At 39.2% G+C, this 23,525-nt stretch overlaps 1 protein-coding gene across 1 annotated transcript in view; it reads right to left on the bottom strand.

The window, feature by feature from the left end:
* The window catches only part of LOC122808100 (C-type lectin domain family 12 member A-like), a 381,899-nt gene that overhangs the window by 264,683 nt on the left and 93,691 nt on the right, over positions 1-23,525 (bottom strand). Inside the window, exon 3 of the mRNA XM_044079075.1 lies at positions 2,198-2,413. Coding sequence (XP_043935010.1) covers positions 2,198-2,413 — 216 coding nt within the window. The remainder of the gene's footprint in view (positions 1-2,197; positions 2,414-23,525) is intronic.

Raw genomic sequence — 23,525 nt, 5'->3', positions numbered from 1 at the left:
AGATGTGTAAAACCCATTTGTATATTTTTTCGTTGTCCTAAGCCTATATAATCAGACAATGCACATTTTTCACATATCTCTCTATGAATCAAATTCTACAGTGTTGCTGATTTGTATTTGTTGGAGTTTTTTTCCCTAAGGACACCACTGACAAGGAGCTTGGTTTTGGCTTGGTCAGTTTATCCTGGATAATAAAGGAAATAAAAAAATAAATAAAAATAAGTACATTTAAATTTCAGTTACAGTGTTTTACAACTTTGTTTATGGAGATATGATATTTCATTGCAGAACCATAAAAATTAAAAATATTTTTCTTGCTCTTTTCTAAGCATATTGCAGTAAATTAAAAGCAGTCAGCTGATATGAGGCCTTAATGAAAATAAAGGGACTCTTGCACCTACCCACTTAACTGCAAAACAACTGTCTACATTAATTAGTTTTTATATTTACGCATCTAGTTTTGTTATGTCATGCAACATAAGCTTGTATTTTCTTTTGCTGTATACACGTGGTATGCAAATTGTTTCTGAACAGCAACTCATTTATCTGCTGATGTGGGATTGTGGGGTCTATATTACAAACCCGAATGTTTACCTTATCGAATCCCTGAACGTCGATCCGTCCTTATTGAAATGCAAAAACATCAAATGTCCAGAAGAGCGAAACCAGAAATGTGAAATCGCCATGGTTGGCCTTCTGTGGTATAGCTCCGTAAGGAAAGTGTGTGATAGTTATGGACCTCAGGGTTAGGGTGCGGGTTACGGTAAGTGCATAGATGGTAACGTATGTTAGAGTTAGTGTAGGGGTTTGTTAAGTGTATGTGTGTGGATTATTTAGTTTGTTTGGGTTTAGCTTTTTAAGGTAAGTGTGTGATAGTTACGGACCTTAGGGTTAGGGTGCAGGTTATGTTAAGTGCATACATGGTGGTATATGTAAGATTTAGTGTAGGGTTAAAAGTAGGGTTTCGTTTTAGGGCTAGGAGTAGGGTTTTCGTTAGTGTATGTATGTATGTATGTGGTTTATTTAGTTTGTTTGTGTAGGTAGTATGTAGTGGGCGGTGGGGTGTGACAAGTATGATAGTTCGATGTTTTGAATTTCGTGGTTTAGGACTTTCGGTGTTTATGCGGTTCAATGAGGAGGGGTCGACATTTAGGGATTCGATAAGGTAAGCATTCGGGTTTATAATATAGACCCGGTTTTGTGGTATATTTGCTTGAAATCAACTAGTACTGAAAAACACACACATACACACACACACACACACACACACACACACACACACACACACACACACACACACACACACACACACACACACACACACACACACACACACACACACACACACACACACACACACACACACACACACACACACACACACACACACCATGTGGACAGGGTGTGTGTTTGCAAAACAGTTATAGTAACACTATGATACACTGTCATTCCATTTCATACAGAACACAATGCACAAGGATTTTGTTTTACTGAATATGGGTTAATTGTAACTCTTGTTTTTAAACTTGCCTTGCCGTGGTCTTATCTAAGTTCTGCTTTTTAGAGTTTAACCTTCTGTTAAATAATACTTAAATATGCAAAAGCTAATTGTTGGTGATTTTAATTATTATTTATTTCCTCATTTCTGACCATATCATCTTATGACTGAAAATAAAGGGAAAGATAGTCTTGAAGCTACAGGTTTATAAACCATCTTGTCCCAGATATTTATTTATTTATTTTTATTTATTTTAATTTGACATTTGTTGAATGGGTATGTCCGACTGAGCATGAGACCTTTTCCCGTGGAGACTCGGGGAGACAATAGAATACATTGAGATACACAGTAATTAGGAGTATACAAAACTATTGAATATAATCATGAATATAAAATACAGTCATAGTTGTAAATGCAAACAAAAAAAATGTATTTAAGTACTATTTAGATGAGAATTTTTGCCTTCTGATTTTAATTATTCTTTATCTCCTCATTTCTAACCTGATGGTATTGTGTTTGAAAACAAACCTAAAGATATTCCAGAAGTTGCGGGTTTATAAACTTGTCCCAATTACTTATCTGAGATATAGGTATGATGTCATTGGATTAAATGAGTGCTGAAAACCATACTCTGCATGCAAAGATGCACACTTGCGCTCATCATTTGTACTGCTGTTTAGAACATAAAATTAAGCATACCTACTGTATCATTTTGTGAAGTAGAGCCATGCATGCAGATGTAAGTACTTTCAGAAGTCTGTATTGCATTATTTGGATGTTTTTTTGTGCTGAGTTCTGACAGGTTAAATTTCAAAGTTTCACACTCTTCCTGCTTTTTCTGAAGTTGCAGAGTGCAGTTCTCCAAATCCAAAGTTTCCTTTGATATGTTTTGATTAGCTTCTTGTCTGTTTAATACTAGAATACAAAGGTAATCACTTCATTACAGGTGACATCACACCTTTTACATTATTTATGAAATACACATATCACATTATAATGAGTTTATCCTTGAATGTAGCCTGCTTCAAATCATGCACTCTTCTGATTAATTTGCATTTCATTTAAGATCTGAACCTCATATGTTCTGCATTTTGTGACCTTATTATGCAAATGTGTCTTTGCAGTGCATGAAGCTCAATAACTATGCTTCAAAATAGGCAAAAAGACCATCTTGTTATGCACTTAACTGATATCAAAAAACGTAACTGTTAAGCACCTTTTAGAGTTATGTTCTGTTCTCGAACTTCATCACACAGAGCAGCCACCTCAGAACAGTGTATAATACACTTCATACTGTCCCCCCCCCCACACACACACACACACAAACACACTAACTACACATAAAAAGGGTGAAATATCTATCAACTTTTAAAGCTGTTGGTTGATCAGAGGAACACCACATCTGGCCATTGCCTTGAATGGCAAATGTATGTGTGTTACAACTTTAGAAGATGTAAAGCTCCTCACTTTCATACATTTTTCTTCTGTAACTTGTAGTACATCAGTGCAGCTGAAGGTTCACGTGCTACAAAAATTATAATTGATATCTGATCTTAACCAACAACTTATCTGTTCTTGAAACAGATTTCAAGATTTGCCTTTTGGCTTAATTTTCAAGACAAATTCCCTGACGTCCATTTCTTTAACACATAGCAATTTGTTTATGATCAGAGACCCAGTCATAATCCTTTGAACTAGCTATCATTTTTAAGAGACAAGCAACATGAACAATATCGGAAACTCTAGCAAGTGTGTTTAAATACATTCTTAATAATGAACAAAATTCAGAATTGCTTACAAAACACAAGTTACATTTTTTTTAGCATTTGATGTTAACAGACATATTTTATTAATTGTGCTTGTTAGGTGAGTATAAGCTATACAGGATGTGGCTGTAATGGGACAAAAACAGGCAGCAGGAACTCTATGCAAATTCAAAACATCAACTGGATACAAAGCCACAGATAAAGTGAATACGTCTGATAACAGCATTATTATCAAGAACACATTTAGAGGAAAGAATGTTGTATTTATGAGCCATTGTATAACACAAAGATGCATTTGAGAGCTGTGTGTCGTATATCATTCATTGAAGAAATTGATTTACTCTTATATGCCTGGTGATCCTATTCATCCAGGGTTATACAATAACACACATCATCAGACTTTATTGATTAGGTATTAGAATATCATTGGATAGATATTCAGAACTCAGAACAAACATGCACAATGACAGTTATGTAACTCATGGCCATGCAAGCAATCATAAAAACAGAAAATGTTTATGTAGGGTTGCCATGACAACAAAAGAGATTTTTGCTAGAATTGGACATTTAACAGAAAGACAGCACAACCCTTAACTTTTGTTACAACGTGAAAGATTATATATTACAGGCCTTTACTTTTAGCAGCCTTGCAGTGCACGCAGAGGATTGAGACTATGAACTATTAATGAGTCACATCCTGTAGTCCAGGGTTTGATTCCTACAGCCTCTATCTGACAAATGTGTGACTCTGAACAGGGCACTTAACCAACCAATGCTCTGGGGCAATTGGAAAACTGAACTGGGCTCCTCATTCTGAAATATGCTCATTAGTAAGAATGCACTCTGTCTGTCCTAGCTCCCATTAACACATTAAGCTAAAGTTTCTGAAAGAGCTCCATCCAGCATTGCCTTTATTTCATTGTGTGCTTCTCCAGCTAGCCTGGTTGGATTTCTCCAACCCTCCCACTCTTACTACTGGAGTTGTTTTATAATAAGGCTGAGTCTCTGGCCTCCACCCCTTATGATAATCTGATTTCCAAAGTCCCTCCCTCCCCTCTTTCATTGCTATTGTCTGTTGTGTACTCTATTTATGTACTCTTCCCACCTATTGTTTTCCGTAGATCCATGATACTGAGTGCCCACCCAGCAAACCAGTACCTCACCAATTCTTTTCTACATATTGTCTCCTGGTTAGTTTCCAGGAGCTCTGCAAAGCTTGGAGTTCTAGCCTGTGTTTAAGTAGTGTTTTACATGTATCCAGTGCCATCTACGCAAAGTTAAAGTTCCTTTGCTTGCTAAATGCCCATATAAAAATCTTACAAACCTACGCTCTGCAAACAAATTACTCATCTCTACTCATAAATCTAACAATAGAGCAGGAGAATCCCTCTTCACCAACACAGTAGGCAAAAGCTGGAACCTACTTCCTGTTGAACTTACATCTCTTTCTTCAACTTCACTATTTAAAAAGAAACTTAAATCATATCTTACAACTCACTGGCTATGTCCCTGTACTAACCCTGACTAATCATCTCCCTCTGTTAGTCTTGCACAATATCTTCTTTTTTTTCTGCATCTCTCTCTTTATGTTACTTTAATCCACCTTCTGTTTCTTTAATTCCACTACCATTAATGCTGACTTACTCTAACCAGGAACTACTGAATCGGCCATCTTACTGTCTCAACAACCTACTACCCTTCACCTAATTCTTACAATCCCATTTTAACGACTTTGTTCTCTTACTCCTGCTACTCTTTACTTTGTGTGTCTCCCAACTACTTCTAAATCCTTTCTCCCTCTTCTCATACAAAAAAAAAAAAAAAAAAAAAAAAAATTTGTTATATGTTTTGTTACCTTAGAACACATGTAATCATCTCATAATATTATTATGTTTTGTTACCTTAGAAGACATGTAATCATCTTATAATATTCTTGTAATTAACGTTTTAATGTACTATATCTGTTAGTTTTCTATGTGGAGCTTTTCTCCCCGGGCCTCTACTGAAAATGGACATATATCCAGCTAGACTAGCCCGGTCAACAAATGTAAAATAAATAAATAAAATAAAATAAATAAATCTCATTTAAGTTGTTTTGAGTGATCACTACTGTTATTTGCCAGAGGGCTCATCAGTTAGTTTTCTGTTTTTTCTGTGCTGCTAGAAATTTTGTGCATTTGCATGGGTTAGCAGTGCCCTGCACAGTAGGAAAAAAAAAGAAAGAATGGTTCAGAAAACTGTACCTTGTAAAGCAGCAATATAGCTCAAATACCGTGCAAGTCAAAAGCTTAGAACAGTTAGTTTGGAGTCAAGTGACAATACCTACAGATTTAGTTGAATTTGGTATTGTAAAAATATTAAAGTTAGCCAACAGGGTACTGGCGGAAATGGTCTACTGTTGGCTGAAGGAGAAGAAGAGGGGGATGGCATGCCCGAAAGCAGAAAGAGAGGAAGAAGGTTAGGAATGAAGTAGTGAGGGTAGGAACTTTGAATGTTGGCAGTATGACTGGTATAGGGAGAGAGCTAGCTGATATGATGGAGAGAAGGAAGGTTGATATATTGCGTGTGCAAGAGACCAGATGGAAGGTGAATAAGGCCAGGTGTATAAGAGGCGGGTTCAAATTGTTCTATCATGGTGTGAATGGGAGGAGAAATAGGGTAGGGGTTATCCTGAGGAAACAGAATGCCAAGAGTGTTTTGGAGGTGAAAAGAGTGTCAGAGTAATGTTTATGAAGCTGGAAATTGATGCAATGATGAATGTTGTTAGTGCATACACTGCACAAGTTGGGTGTGCGATGGATGAGAAAGAGAAATTTTGGAGGGAGTTGGATGAAGTGGTGGTGAGTGTACCCAAGGGTGAGAGACTGGCGATTGGAGCAGATTTCAATGGTCATGTTGGTGAAGGGAACAGAGGGGATGAGGAAGTGATGGGCAGGTATGGTGTTAAGGAGAGTAGTGCAGAAGGTCAGATGGTAGTGGATTTTGTGAAAAGGATTGTCATGGCTGTGGTGAATACATATTTTAAGAAGAGCATTGGGTGACTTACAAGAGTGGAGGAAGATGCACACAGGTGGATTATATCCTATGCAGGAGGGCCAGTCTGAAGGAGATTGGAGACTGTAAAGTGGTGACGGGGAAAGTGTAGTTAAGCAGCACAGAATGATGGTCTGTAGGATGATGTTGGTGATCAAGAAGAGGAGGACAAGTGTGAGAACAGTGCTAAGGATCAAGTGGTGGAAGTTGAAAAAGGGTGATTGTGAGGTGGAGTTCAGGGAAGAGTTAAAACAGGCACTGGGGGGTGGGGCAGTGAAGAGTTACCAAATAGCTGGGTAACTACAGCAAAGATGGGAAGGGAGACAGATAGAAAGGTGCTTGGTGTGACATCTGGACAGAGGAAGGAGGACAAGGAGACCTGGTGGTGGAATGAGGAAGTACAGGAGAGTATACAGAGGAAGAGGCTGGTGAAGAAGAAGTGGGATTGTCAGAGAGATGAGTAGCATGGCAAATAGAGAGGTGGCAAAGGCCAAGGATAAGGCATATGGAGAGGTGTATGAAAGTTTGGACACTAAAGATGGAGAAAAGGACCTGTACCAATTAGCTAGACAGAGGGATTGAGCTGGGAAAGATGTGTAGCAGGTAAGGGTGATAAAGGATAGTGAGGGAAACATACTTACATGTGAGGAGAGTATGTTGAGCAGATGGAAAGAGTACTTTGAGAGGCTGATGAATGAAGAGAATGAGAGAGAACGTTGGATGATGTAGGGATAGTGAATTAGGAAGTAAACAGATTAGCAAGGAGGAAGTAAGGACAGCTATGAAGAGGATGAAGAATGGAAAGGCTGTTGGTCCAGATGACATACCAGTGGAAGCATGGAGGTGCTTAGGAAAAATGGCAGTGGAGTTTTTAACCAGATTGTTTAATGAAATCTTGGAACATCAGAGGATGCCTGAGGAGTGGAGAAAAAGTGTTTTGGTATCTATTTTTAAGAATAAGGGTGATGTGCATTGCTGTAGTAACTACAGAGGGATTAAATTGATCAGTCACAGCATGAAGTTATGGGAAAGAGTAGTGGAAGCTAGGTTAAGAAGGGAGGTGATGATTACTGATCAGCAGTATGGTTTCATGCTGGGAAAGAGCACTACAGATGCAATGTTTGCTCTGAGAGTATTGATGGAGAAATATAGAGAAGGTGAGAAGGAGTTGCATTGTGTCTTTGTGGACTTGGAGAAAGCATATGATAGGGTGCCTAGAGAGGAGTTGTGGTATTATATGAGGAAGTCGGGAATGGCAGAGAAGTATGTAAGAGTGCTGCAGGATATGTACGAGGGTAGTATGACAGTGGTGAGGTCTGCAGTGGGAGTGAGAGATGAGTTTAAGGTGGAGGTGGGATTACATCAAGGATCAGATCTGAGCACTTTCTTATTTGCAATGGTGATGGACAGGTTGACAGATGAGATCAGACAGGAGTCCCCATGGACTATGATGTTTTCAGATGACATTGTGATCTGTAGTGAGAGTAGAGACCAGGTTGAGGAGACCCTGGAGACGTGGAGATATGCTCTAGAGAGGACAGGAATGAAGGTCAGCAGGACTAAGACAGAATATATGTGTGTGAATGAGAGGGAGGATAAAGGAATGGTGAGGATGCAGGGAGTAGAGATGGCGAAGGTGGATGAGTTTAAGTACTTGGCATCAATAGTTCAGAATAATGGTAAATGTGGAAGAGAGGTGAAGAAGAGAGTACAGGTAAGGTGGAGTGGGTGGAGAAGAGTGCCAGGAGTGATTTGTGACAGACGGGTACCAGTAACAGTGAAAGGGAAGGTCTACAAGAGGGTAGTGAGACCAGCTATGTTATATGGGTTGGAGACAGTGGAATTGACAAAAAGGCAGGAGTCAGAGCTGGATGTGGCAGAGTTAAAGATGTTAAGATTTGCACTGGGTGTGACAAAGTTGGACAGGATTAGGAATCAGTATATTAGAGGGTGAGCTCAGGTTGAATGGTTTGGAGACAAAGTCAAAGAGGTGAGATTATGTTGGTTTGGACGTGCTGAGGAGGGATGCTGGGTATACTGGGAAAAGGATGCTAAGGATGGAGCTGCCAGGTATGAGGAAAAGAGGAAGGCCTAAGATAAGGTTTATGGATGTGGTGAGAGAGGACATGAAGGTGGTTGGTGTGACAGAGCAAGATGCAGAGGACAAGAAGAAATGGAAACAGATGATCTGCTGTGGTGACCCCTAACAGGAACAGCCAAAAGAGAAGAAGAAGAAGAAGAAGAAGAAGAAGAAGAAGAAGAAGAAGAAGAAGAAGAAGAAGGAGAAGAAGAAGAAGTAGGAGAAGAAGAAGAAAAAGAATAAAAACATTAAAGTTAGTAGGATTTAGTACTGTTTAGCACAATCTGCTCTGAGAAAGCACCCTTAATAGCCTTCTAACCCCAGTACACCACTGTAGCTCACAGATCAAAAGACTGGATAGTACTGATATACAACTTCTCTGTAGCCAGCTAGGTGGATATGGGTATCTTGCACAATCTAGCAATTGTCTTATGTTTACTGACAATCACTTAATCCTTAATGAAGCAGACACAGTATGCAAGAGCTGTACTTACACAATGGCACTAGAGTCTAAACTCAGTGTACATCAGGTTGTCAAAACCAAGCACACAGCACCCACCTCACATAGTACACAATACACACATAGACTAACATATGCTGAGGCACTTAACAGCAATCTTCCAAAACAACAAAGATTACCTAGATCACCCATCATTTTATTTTATTTATTTATTTTATTTTACATTTGTTAATCGGGAAAAGTCCGACTGGCTATATATCCATTTACAGCGGAGGCCCGGAGAGAAAAGCTCCAAGTTATGAAAAATTTAGTAACAATAGAAATTTAGGTAATAGCATATCTAAAATTTAAGAACTAATCTATTTATACTACTTAAAAAATGCAGGTTACCAGGTTCTCCATAAGGTTAACAGTTGGACAAGGACAAAAGATATATATTAGTTATAAATAGATAGGAGATAAAAACATTATCGCTTAGGCAGTAAATATACAGGGAAGAACCAGTTTTAGAGAGGTGTGTCTGAAGGATAAGAATTTTCAGTTAGCGAGTGATGAAGAAGAAATAGAGATGGTAGTATAGTCTAGTATAGTCATCTAAGAAGGAGAAAAGGGAAACCACAATTGAGAGCTAAGTTTGGTCTAAAATGTTTATTGGTGTGTTTTTAGGTTAGCCAGGGTTGAGATATGAGCACGAGTATAGTTTGATTATCTCAGTCTACTTTATATAGTTAGTTGGGATTTAGGCATGGACATAGCCAGACTCTGTGCATGTGTGTTTTCAGGGAAATTTTGAATTGAGGGAAGGAGCTATTAGTGGTTACTTCTGGAGGCAGGGAGTTCCATTTTTTACCAGCATAGTTGGAAAACAATGAATCTCCAGCTGAGTTGTAGGCTTTGGTTGTTTGTACTAGCACTCTGCTGGATGAGTGTAGGGATGTTAGGTTGTTATAGGGGGTTATAAGTTTAGATAGACTAGGGGTACTGGTAGGTTGGTAGAGGATTTTATGTACAACTATGAGTTGGTTATAAAATAATTGATTGGGAAGTTCTAGCCAGCCTAATTTGTGAAGGTTATGACAATGGTGGGTTCTGTATGTGGAGCCTGTGGCAAATCTAGCTATATTGTTATAGCATGTGGTGATTTTGTTGAGGTTTGCTTTAGATAGATTAGTGAGGATGGGTGAGGCATATAGAAGAGAAGATAGAAGATGTGTGCAGGCTATTGCGGTTCTGGCAGTTGGGGTTAGAAATTTCTTTATCCTGTACATGGAGCCTATTTTTTTTTATTTACTGTTTTTATGGTTTTGTCTATATGGGCATTATAATTCAGATTGTTGTCAATGATTATACCTAGTAGTTTAGTGTTTGGTTCAGGAGAGATTATGGTGACATTGTTTGAAGATACTGTAATTATTGGTGGTGTTAGCTTATGGGTGGGGGAGAAAAGTAGTAGTTTGGTTTTGTTTGGGTTCAATAAGAGAAGACGATTATTAAGCCAGTTCTCTACTTTGTTGAGGGTAGTCTGGGTTATGAATTGTAATTCTGTGGGAGTAGAGGCAGTGCAGATTAGAGTAGAATCATCTGCGTACTGTATGGTAGTTGCCTGTGGTATGACTTTGGGCAGATCATTGATGAATATAGAGAAAAGAAGAGGACCCAGAATAGAACCTTGTGGTACTCCAAGGGCGACAGGTAGAAGGGGGGATAGTTTATCTTTCCACAAGACAGCTTGTTGTCGATCTTTCAGGTATGAGTGATTTTAGAGATTCTAAGAGTAAGTTGTGATTTACCATGTCGAATGCTTTTGATAGATTGAGGAAGAGGGCAGAGGAGAGCATGTTTTGATTATGGTTGTGATTTATTGTGTGAGAGAAGGAGAGAAGGGCAGTGGTTGTACTGTGGGCTGGTCTGAAACCATGCTGGGATGAGATTAGGAGAGAATGGTGAGTAAGATGGGCTAATAGTTGCTACTGTATGCATTTTTTCCATTATTTTGGCTATGGGAGATAGTATTGCGATAGGTCTGTAGTTAGAGAGTTCTGTGGAGTTACCTCCCTTATGAAGTGGAAGAATGTGAGTGATTTTCCAAATGGAGGGGATGTAGGATTCTTGGATTGTACGATTGATTAAGATGGAGATAGGGTAAGCTATTTCTTTAGCAGCTTTTTGTAGGAATTCTGCGGGAAGTAGGTCGGCTGCAAGGGTGGTAGGTTTTAATTTCTTGAGTAAAGATTTTATATAGTCAGTGGGGATAGGCTCAAATTTTAAGGGTGGGGGGTATGTGTGAGTAGGAGGGATGGTAGATGAAGAGGAGGGAGATAGATTATTGGCTAGGGACTTGACGGTTTCAGTGAAAAAAGTGTTAAAGTTATTAGCTACTGAATCAGGGGTAGTTGTATGGTAGATGAGGGGGTTGGGGTAGAAGATTTACCTGGGTTGAGCAGCTTATTTAGACCTGACCAGAATTTTTGACGCTGATTTTGATGCTTTTGCTGTAAATTGCAAAAGTAGTTTTGCTTATCTAATAGTGTAGATCTTTTAGCTTCATTTCTTGCCTGCTTGTATGTTAAGTGGGCTTGTGGGGATTTGGTAGCTTTCCATGAGGACCATGCTCTATTTCTGTTAGTAATTTTTTGTCTGGTAGTATTGGTTAGCCATGGTGCTATTTTGTTTTTGGTTCTGATTCTGCGTGTGGGAGCATACTTGTCTAAGATGGCTAGGAATGTAGTGTTGAATTCTGAAACTGCTTGGTCAAGGGGTAGAATTTTAAGACTGGCCCATTTACATAGGCCTAGATCAGATTGGAAACTATTTAGGTTAAAGTTCTTTGTGTACCTGAGGGTTTTAAAGGTGGTGTGGAGGGTATGTTGTCTCTTTTCTAATTATGTAGGTTAGGAGGTGGTCGCTCATATCCTCAGGTAGGGTGCCTGCTTTGTAGAGCTGGGGTTTGTTATTTATTAAGATCCAGTCTATAATGCTTTCCTTTTTGTTAGATTTGTTGATTCTGGTGGGGGTTGTAATAGTTTGTGAGAAACCATGTAAGTTAATATGGGTGGTTGGGATGTGTGCTGAACAAGTTGTCCAATCAATGTTGAAGTCTCCAAGTACTATTGTTTCTTGGGGGTGGTTTGAGGATAACCATTGGAGTGTGGTTTCTAAGGTGTTAATGTTATTGCCTGGAGGAATATAAATACATACTATGTCTATTGATTTGTTTTTGTTAAGTTGAATTCTTGAGATTATAGTTTCAGTGTTGGTAGTTGTTAGGTCAAGCGGGGTGCTGATTGTGGATAATTCTAGAGAGGATTTATATAGGATGGCTACTACACCTCCTTTTTTCCCTTTACGGTCCTGTCTTATTATACTGTAGTGGGTGGTAGTATTTCATTGTCAGCGATAGAGGGTTTAAGTCAGGTTTCTGTTAGGCAGAAAATGTCTGGTGAGTGTATATCTAGGAGTGCATGTAGGTGGTGGAGTTTATTATTTATACTTCTGATATTTAGATGGCACACTAGAAAAGATTTTGGGGCATTAAGTGAGCATCTTAGGTTGGTAGGGATTTTATCTGTGGGGTTAGTGGTAGTTGTTGAGCTTGGGCCAGGGTTAGGATGGATGTCACCCCCAGCTGTGAGGTTATGTAGGCTTTGTATGAGTTTGTTGAACTTTAGTAGGAGTTGGTAATAGGTTTTAGTTCTTGGGTTTAAGTATTTTGGTGGTATAGGATAGAGTGGAGTTTGAGTTGTGCTGTGGGTGTGGAAGTGGAGTTGAAATGTGTGAGGGGTATGTGTTTGGATGTAGATGTTTGTGCTGGAAGTAGAGTGTTGAAAATTAGGCAGGTGGTGCATTTCATAGGCAGTGAGGAGGTAAAGTATTATGAGTGGGGGTATGAGGTAAAACAAAGGTTTTAGTTTTGAGGATGAGGAGGGAGTAGGTGGATACATGGTGGGTATGGAGGTAGTTAGACCTGAGAGAAATATAGGAGTTGTGATGGAGGAGTCTTGAGTGTAGGGGAAAGTGGGAGTGAGTGAAAGGATGTGTGGAGGATTAGTTATGATAGGATGAGAGAGTTTAGTAGGAGTGGTCAATTAAGGAGGGGAGGGGTTTGTGTAGTATAAGTTTAGCAGTAGTGGGGGTGGGTGGGAATTGGGGGCAGGGTAGGGGAGCAGAGTGAGCCCGGAGGGCGAACGGAGCAGGAAGAGCCAGAGAAGAACAGTGTGCAGGGAAAACAATCAGTGGAGTGCTGATTGTTAAGGTAAGTATAAAAGGAAATGGGATGTTGGGCAGCTTAGAAATATATGGAAGTAGTGGGGTGGGAATGGGTCTATCATATAATAAAAGTATAGGGTCTAATGGATGTTTGTCTATCATATAACAAAAGTGTAGAGTCTAATGGATGTTTGTGAGAAAGTTTGTACACTGGAGTTTGATTTGCAAGGGGAAAAAGACCTGGGAGGAGGGAGCCACTTAGTGGGCGAAGATTGTATTATAACCAGAGCTACTCGATGGGCTTGCAGCTCTAAAATATAGCTCTAATTATAGAGGTAGGGTAACACAGGAGTTGTGAAAGGGAGGCTTAAGGGTGGGTATTCTAGTGGTTGGGAGGGGGGTGTATGGCTGCTGGCTGTCCTGGCTTTGGGTTTTACAAGATGTACCTGAGTTGAAAATAACATTAGTAACTTTTGGATACAGTCAGTATAAAACGTACTTTCTTTTGTCCTTTAGGGAGAATAGGTCCAAAAAGTTTTGGCAATGTTCCTTTGCTTGGGGTAGAGGCAGCAATCCTGGACAGGGTAGGTAACCCAAGACCAAGTGCAGGTCAGTCGTTGTAGTGCTGGGTGCAGAGAGGGAGAAAAAGTGGTGACGTAAGTAGTAGTACAAGACACACACTAAGGCAAAGTACTAGTTATGAAAATACATTACAATATCACATTTGCCAGGTAAACATTTGTTATTTGACTTAATATGCTTATTAGATAGTGCAGGCATGTACAAGGTAGATGGAGTACCTGGTGAGAGTTTAAAAGAACAAGTACAACTACTCCGCTTATCAATAACTATACAGGTCAGCAGAATACACAGGTTGAAGTGAACAAAATGACCAGTGGTGTAGCATTCACCTTAACAATACTCTAAACTTTCTAAAAATATGACAGTAGGTGAGTACGCTAAGCAAACACAAAACAATCATTCAGCTTACAAAAACTCTACAGATCCATTTGAGAAATGAGGTAGCAGAAATACATTAAGCAACCACTTATGCATGGACCAGGTTATAGAAGCCCAACATTAATAGACGGAAGCTATCTGTTTGTGTGCATGTTCACTAAGAAACTGCAGAGAATGTATGTACATTAATTACAGCTAGAGCACCTTTGATAAGGAAAGAGCCCCTGGGTCTGTGTTAATGTTAAACTATGGCCAAAAACACATGGGTGCAAAACAAAAAGTTCTGTGTACTTGTTATGGGAGTGGCTGTAGATGTAGTGCTCCATTGAACATGTTTAAAAATGGACCATATCACAGAGCAAATCCCTGACTCGGGTTGTCCATGGTAGTGTAGGAGTCGCTAACTGTTAGAGAGTGAAACACCCTGTTGTAATAGCGAGATGGGCCAGGAGACCTTATACGTCTCTAAAGTATAACTGTAGGTCCAGTAATTTCACACTGATAGAGACTGTTTAGCGGAGCTACACAATACCAGTGTACATGAGAGTAGTGCACTGTTGGAGCCTTTTTAGCTTCTTTGAATTGAGTTACCAGAGCAAAATCTTTATTTAACAAGTGCTCGGTCTAGCGAGGAAGAAGAAACAAAGTAAGTTCCTTTTATTAAAAAGGACAGCAAGCTAAATAATCCACTAAGCAGCTTTTAGATAAAGAAACTCAGTGATAGAATGTAAGAAAGAATGAACTGAGTCAACCGTCGTAGATTAAACAGCCATGGTTCTAATACAAAACAAAAAGCATGACCAAGTTTGATGATTATGCAGCTTTTGGCTGAGCTTACTCAATGTTAAGACGCTAACCTGACCTTTTTATGGGCAAGTTGAAGACAGCTCATTAACCCGCTAACTGCGTTTTTCCATTATGTGATTGCCAACATGCATCAGACCCACGTGGCAAAAGACAGTAAATTAAAATAACCAGCTATATTCAGCGACTAGTATAACCTCTATGATAAGACAATGTGATTTGTATGCAAGCAGAAACAGTTACACATTCTGAAGATCGATTTCAGCAACATCATCAAAGCAAACCTTCAGGCAGCCCAAAGGCACTCAGAAAAAAAACACCTAACACCACACATACTGTCACTCTCAGTGGAGCCCCAGACACTAAGCCCCTAAGGCAAGCAACCACACTTCCCAGGATTCTTGTCATAGGGATTCCATTGTAAGATATGCTGATGCCCTTTGAACCCAGCTGAACAAGGAGAAGATAACTGTTAATTGCTTGTCTGGAGTCAGGATCCACTAAACCACACATGCACTCAAGTCATTACTCCACAGGTACCAGTATGATTACATCATATTCCATGTAGTGTAAATGACCTGAGATGTATCTCCATGGACTACATGAAGAGAGACATTATGGAGCTGTCAGATTATGTGTGTCAGGCTGGTATGAGACTAGCACTGAGTAGTATATTAACATCACCGAGAATGATGCCACAGTATGAACAAAAATAATTGATTTCAACAACTGGTTGCCTTTCTGTGTCATTTTAAGGGGATCTAATATTTGTCAGCTTGAGAGGAAATGGTTAACAGACCATGTTGCTATGCCAAGGATGGTCTATACCTCTCCTCTCCAGAGTTTTGAATATTCACTAAAACTTTATCCACTGCCATAGTGCCCTTTTTAGGCAATGCCAAATTGACAAACCTACCAATATAGCAAAATCAACTCAACTGAACCTCAAGGTGTTACTGCTCAATGCCAGGAGCATAAACAAAAAACAACATTCCCTGCAAGCCCTCCGCACACTCGAGAATATAGACATCTGTGCAGGTACTGAGACATGGTTTAAAGCAGCAGAGAGTAGCCCGACAGTGCAAAGTTTCAGTGCCTTCCATACTTTTAGACCAATAGCTGCACTGAAAAGGGCTGAAGGGGGAGGTGTCTCAATATACATCAATAGCAATCATATTTCTAGGGTGGTCAAACAGAATGATGTGCTGGAGTTCCTACATGTGCAGATTACCACTGACAAAATCTTGTACCTATCCTAGCCAGCTATATTTCATCCTCCATATCACAAGAAGCTCACAATGCATACTTGGACTTACTGGGTACTCTTACCGTCTAACCTAACACCCCACTCAATAGAGATTTTAATTACTTCTCTATATATTGGGAATCCTACACAGCCTCAAATCTACAGACCCAGAAATTCCTGGACTTCTTAAATACAAAAATCCTTGACCAAATAGTGAATATGCCTACTAGAGATTCCAACATACTGCAATTTGTGCTTACAAATATTGGAGAATGCTGTCCCCAATGTCTCATACTCCCTGGTAAAGTCCGACCATAAACATCAAAATCAACTCCATAATCCCACTAAAATCAGTAACAGTTAGGAACTATTCCAAGACAAATTACCTTTTATTAAGTGATGGATTTTCAAAATAAAAATGCCCCTCCAAAAACAGAGAACACAGCAGGCTGTGCTGAATATCTCTCAGAAACTCTGTACAGCCATGTCAGTGGCTGCATAGAGACTGCTGTATCTGCCAAAAGTAAGCTCAGGAATAACCCTAGAAACAAACCACCTTGGTGGCATCCCAAATTAAACAGGATATACAACAAAAGGGGAAAAAATATGGCAAAAATCAGGAAGGGTAATTCCCATAAAAATAGAAACTCTCTCAACAAAGTAAATAGGCAACTAAGAGGGCTAATTAGGTCAAGCAAAGCCAACTTTCAGGTTAAGATAGCCTCCCAGGTAAAATATAACCATAACACCTTCTACAGCTATGTCTGAAACCTCAAGGCCAATACACTGCAATATGCTGGACTGTTTTTTAATGGTGCCACATTTACTGAGTCTGGCAATATAGGAAACCAGTTAGCATACAAATTTAGTTCCAACAGTCAGTAAATCACCACCTATATAAATCAAATTTGTGGTTCACTTTTGGGTTGCACAGCTAGGCTTATAAGGGCCCCAGTGGTTGTTAGCCTACTATATACCCTATGAATCTATGAACCAGTGGTCTCCTTGACAACATGCCTAATAACCACAAAAGAGCCTATGTAATAGATAATATTATGCCCAGCACGTGAATGTGTTAATATAATATATTAATCATTAAAAAATATATATTAAGTTAATGCCAGAATAATGTTGTCATTATTTACATCTGAGTTTATAAGTAAATGCAAGCACATAATCACATATATGGAGATACATTGTGTAAGTGCATGTCTCTCCCTCTCTCTCTCTCTCTCTTGCTATCTGACTGCATCTCTCCTACATATGATCAATAACTAAGTTGTTGAACTTTATATTCCAAATCCTTATTCCCGATTCCCAAAGTTATGTGTCCCTGACAATATTTCTTATTGATTCAGTGCACTACAAGATTGCAGTCTGTGCAACTAAAGTTTTCACTAATATAAGATGTTTCCCTTTTTCTCCATAGATTTATGAGTGTGGGGTAAGTACAGTGGAGTGAGTAAGTGGATATGCAGAGACACAAAGGAACTTGTTCACCTGCAAAAAAATGTAATAGTTGTGTTTGCACGTATACAGGTTTGGAAACTTTATACTGAAATTATATGGACTGAAGAGTCTGCATTTGATGGGTCTGTTGTTGACTCTTGTAGTGAGTATGTGGTGTCCTATTGCTAGATGTAACTTCATGACATATAACATAACATAACATAACATAACATAACATGTGCTTCTCCTGAATCTATCTTGCATTCTGTGTGATGTGTTATTTTTTTTCTAATTACTTATAAATATTTGTTAATATTTTTTTGTACTTGTACTTAGTATTTAGTTTCTCCCTCGGCCTCTGCTGAAAATGGACATGTATCCAGCCAGACTAGCCCGGTCAACAAATGTAAAATAAAATAAAATAAATAAACATAACATAACATGACATGACATACCATAGCATAGCATAACATTTCATCTCTTGAACACATAATGAGTGGGTTATGATTGGAGATCTGATCATAATCCCTGTAACATAACATAACATAATGTAGTGTAACATAACATAACATAACATAACATAACATAACATAACATAACATAACATAACATAACATATAACATAACAATACAGATCAGAATAAGAAATTCTCAAAGAGGTTGCAGGTTTTTATCTGCATTACAGATGCTTTAAACCCTGTCTACCATAGAATTAGCAAAAGTACTTTAAACTTCTCACCATTTGGGTATAGTTCATTTGGTGTAGTCAGATTATTCTGTTTCTATGTCACTGTTAAAACACTTCTTTCTTCTGCTCATGTTATAGCTGGTTTCTCTTAAACCAATGTCCTTTCCTTTTACACAGACTCTTTGTTATAAGTTATTTAATCCTGCACATTCAAATAGAAACTAATCTCTAAATGCTTTGTGTAAAAAGTCTTTCGGCTTTTCCCGGTTAGGGGTTGCCACAGCGAAACTCCCATCCACTAATGATTGGCAGTGGATTTTTACAGTGCCAAGTTGCCAGCCTGATGCCCAACCTTCAAAGAAGGCATACCCATTCACGCACGCACCTACCTGCATGTCTTTAACATCACTCAACCATGGGGAGGACATGCAGACTCCACACAGAAGGCGCTCTAGCCGAGAGGATAAAATCCTGCCTTAGTCATTTGTAACATAGGAAATAAATGTGTAGAGCTTTGGGAACATTCACAAGTTGTTGACCCAAGAAATGTCCATAACCACAGCCATGCATCCTATAATAAGTTGTGCAGCAATATCTGTGTAATGTGTGTAGGTGTGGCATATGCTCAGCTGCAACTTGGTCCAGACTCTCCCATCACCACCCTCTGCACAGCCTGCAGCAGTAGACAACAAAGTGTTTGCCATTTGTTTCATTAAAGTGACTTTGGAAGCCACATTTGCCACCAGAGATCTGAACAACAACAACAATAACAACAATGACAACAGAAACTTTCTGTCCCTACACTCCATGACACTCTGCAGGTGTTGCACATTACTTTGCATGCCATGGAGCACATTTGCCATCGCTACAATGCTGTTGGTAACAGCTTTCTGTGCCTACAGTGGATATAAAAAGTGTACACACCCCTGTTAAAATGCCAGGTTTTTGTGATATAAAAAATGAGACCACAATAAATCATTTCAAAGCTTTTCCCACCTTTAATATGACCTATTATCTGTACAATTCAGTTGAAAAACAAACAAATCTGTTAGGGGAAAAATATAAAAAATAAAAAAATGTGCAATATGCTGGTTGCATAAGTGTGCACACCCTTAAACTAATACTTTGTTGAAGCACCTTTTGATTTAATTACAGCATTCAGTCATCAGCACAGCACATCTTGACTTGGTAATATTTGCCCACTCTTTCTTCCAAAAACACTCCAAATCTGTCAGATTGTGAGGGCATCTCTTGTGCATAGCCCTCTTCAGGTCACCCCACAGATTTTCTATTGGATTTAGGTCTGGGCTGTGGCTGGGCCATTCCAAAACTTTAATTTTCTTCTGGTGAAGCCATTATTTTGTTGATTTGGATGTATGCTTGGGGTCATTGTCATGTTGAAAATTGAAATTTCTCTTCATCTTCAGCGTTCTAGCAGACACCTGAATGTTTTGGGCCAAAAGTGACTGGTATTTGGAACTGTTCATAATTCCCTCCACCTTGACTAAAGCCCCAGTTCCAGCTGAAGAAAAGCAACCCCAAAGCATGATACTGCCACCACCATGCTTCACTGTGGGGATGGTGTTCTTTTAATGATGCAAAGTGTTGCTTGTACACCAAATGTACCTTCTGGAATTATGGCCAAAAAGTTCAGCCTTGGTCTCATCAGACCATAACACATTTTCCCACATACTTTTGGGAGACTTCATGTATTGTTTTGCAAATTTTAGCTGGGCCTGGATGTTTTTCTGTGTAAGTAAAGGCTTCCATCTTTCAATCCTACCCCATAGGCTAGACATATGGAGAATATGGGAGATTGTTGTCACATATAGTACACAACCAGTACTTGCCAGAAATTCCTACAGCTCCTTCGGTGTTGCTGTAGGTCTCTTGCAGCCTCCTTGACCAGTTTTCATCTTGTCTTTTCATCAGTTTTGGAGGGATGTCCAGTTCTTTGCAACACCACTGTTGTCCCATATTTTCTCCACTTTTTGATGACTGTCTTCACTGTGTTCCAAAGTATATCCATTGCTGTGGAAATGTTTTTGTACCCTTCTTCTGACTAATTCCATTCAACAATGAGATCTCATTGATGCTTTGTAAGCTCTCTGCGAACCATGGCTTTTGCTGTAGCAAGCAACTGAGTAAATGTCAGGAAAATCCTACTAGGACAGTTGAGCTTTATTTGGGGTTAATCAGAGTCTCTTTAATTGATGGCAGGTGTGTACCCAAAAAGACTGAATGCTGTAACTGAAGCAAAAGGTGCTTCAACAATGTATTAGTTTAAGAGTGTGCACACTTATGCAACCAGCTTGCTGCACATTTTTTATTTGTAAACCTGGCATTTTAACAGGGGTGTGTACACTTTTTATATCCATTGTAGGTTACTGACTTCTATATCCATTTATTTATTCTAAGTATTGTACCCAGATCAGAAATTTGGTTAGAATTATGACAGTGTCTTGAACCCCCATCTCTACCCTGGGTATCCACACATTAGAGGCAGTACAAATATCAGTGGCTGTGTAGGCTGAGGACTCATATTGTGCCCAGGTGGAGCTCACAGTTACAGGAGGGCTGTTCTGATTTGGTGATGTTACGGTTTCAGGTGTACATACAGAGGGGTCTGCAATGTTGGGGATGTGGATGAGTCCTCCTACAGTAGTTTTGCAGACTGAACCACTGCATCATCAGACTGCTCCATTTGCACACTGCCATCCACCTCATAAGCCAAAGAAGACCTCTTGACATCAGGCATGTGCTGTCCCACTGTGACGATCCCTCTGCCAGTAGAACCCATAAACATATAACCACATGATACCTTTGGTGGCATTTCAGAGATATGCCCATACACCCTGGTGAGATGCATAGCGGTAGACACCTTTACTTGCATGCAACATATGGAGATATACATACCCTGATGTGTAGGTTTATGGCTGAGCAAGTGAGGAACCTGAATGGTTAGATATGTAGAATGTCCTTGGTGAATCAATCTTGACACACATGCAGTGCACTGTACCATATAGACTGGGTAGTACTATCTTAGTGCACCTCCTACTGACACTCAAGTATTCAGTGCTAGCCTAACTTCCACATCCAGGCCACTCCTGATTATTAGAGCCTTTGTCCATCCTCAGACTGGAAGAACAGGAACTCTTCCATTACTCTTAGCCATTTCTGCGTTGGTGCCTCCCCCCCATGATGGATGTGTCCTTAACAATACTGCATGCCTTGTTCTTCATATGGAGCATCATATCAGTTGCTATTTGCTGCACCTGTTGCAGAATTTTACTGTGATTGCCCACAGCATTCACTTTTTGTACCACTACCCGCTACACCTGATCTTGTTAAAATCTTGTCCAAGGCATGCCTGTCTGTGATGCACATGTCATGGATGCAGATATTCTGTAATAACACCTGATTTTCCAGCTATTCATTCTCCTGTGTCCAGTGGCAAGCCTTGTACGCATGTGGGTCACACATCACTGAATGGGTATGTGAGGCAGTTTATGAAAGTCATTTTACCTATGGCCACTAGCACCCCTCCCCATTCTGCTGCAGATTAGCAGGCCCCTTTACTATTACATGCAACCCTCCTCATGTACACTCTGCTGCAATGGTTATGTCCTACCTACACCCCCTTCCTCCATCTGCACATTGGTTTCATGTCATTGCATAGATACATTGCTAACCCCCCTCCTTACTTACAATGTATTGTCATATCTAAACCTAATGTAGGGGGGGTTATCATGTTCCTTCTGTTTTGTCCATCCACAGGTGTCCATTTTCACAGTCTGCTTCATCACCATCACTGGACATGACAGTAGAATGCCACTGTGCTGTGCTCCTATTGACATGTGTGCTTGGGTGTATTACCAGGTGTTTTTTTTTTTTGCCTTTAACATTTGAATATCTACTTCCAGAGGGATACTTCTGCTATTTCCTCCTTTTCTTCATCCATCACTTGTTCAATGAATAGCTCTGAGTGCTTGTACACTTCTCCTATTAAGTTGTATATTTAAGCCATATAAGTAAGTTGTGTTTATATTCTGCTGCCACTTCATATTGTAAACTCCTATTGCATCTTATTTGTAATAGTGTTTTGCTGCCAAATTGTACTGTGCAGTCTATTGCATCTTTAGTATTGTGTATGTATACCTGTGCTGCTGCCAGTTCCTATGTACATTACTAGGGCATCGTTACAGATGTGCATAAGCACTCCTCTTCTGCACATAATTATATATGTATGCTTTTCAACTTCATCCTGCGATACTCTTTTGGTACAATATGTTGCCTGGTTGTATAAAGATCTTCTGTATAGTACCTCTCAGTTTTCTTTGCTGCACACTTGTGCCTGGGTTGTGGCGGAAAATGGTCATCAGTCCAATCTGCCTACCTGGTTATCAAATAATAATATATAAATAAATACTATGCAAAGTCACATATTTTACCGACTGACTGATTTCTGTCGGTAGGTCTTCTCTTGCAATATCAAACCTATGCTTTGCATTACCTTGTAGTACTGTGGTAATGCTAATGAGCCAGTTTAGTGTCATGCGTACATATATACATAAATAAATAGATGCATTAATAAATAAATAAAACAAATAAATGCTAAACATAAAAAAATCATGTTTTAACTTCCATGTAAATAAAATGGCAGTAGCAGGAGTCATAGCCATCATACACATCTTCTGGAACCTATTTTTGTTTTCACCTTTTTGCTTGAATGACCATGATTTGTATTTTCAGGGCAGTTCTTAACTCTTAACAGTAGTTGTAAGTGCTCAACAAAATAAGTTAGCTGAACTGCATGTTTTTAAGGCTTCCAATTGTTTTGTCCAAATGTTGATAGACCCACATTCTTCTTGAGGTGCCAAACTATAATTCTAATTCAGGAGCTATTAACTGACCAAGTTTGCTTCTACTTCAAAAAGTTTTTAACAGACATTTAAAGTAAGTTGCTATTCATTTATGTCTGCAGTGGGAAGCTATGTGTTTTATCTTGAATGTTGGCAAAATGTGCTGTATTTGTTTAAAAATATTTCCCTTAAAATGCAGTATTGAACAAAATAAGTATGAACTTCTGTTTTTATATTTGGGGTAATGATATTTTTTCTTGTTTCGACTGAGACACAAATTCTTTGTGCATGACATTTTCCCACCTTTGTTGTACTAGTACTAGCCACACCTGCAGAGTACTAGCACTTCAAACAGATTACAATCCTGAAACATGGCAAATTAGTCATTTGTCTGTGTTGTGAGCATTGCTAGGATTATGGAATTCACTGTTTTTCACAGAGTCTTTCTTTTTTTTTTTTTTTTTTTTTCTTTA

Source organism: Protopterus annectens, chromosome 1.part1 (assembly GCF_019279795.1).
Source record: "Protopterus annectens isolate FY-2018-M chromosome 1.part1, PAN1.0, whole genome shotgun sequence".
In the NCBI taxonomy this organism is placed as follows: Eukaryota; Metazoa; Chordata; order Ceratodontiformes; family Protopteridae; genus Protopterus; species Protopterus annectens.
The sequence above is the reverse complement of the archived record's forward strand: the minus strand, read 5'-3'. Positions and strand labels throughout refer to the sequence as shown.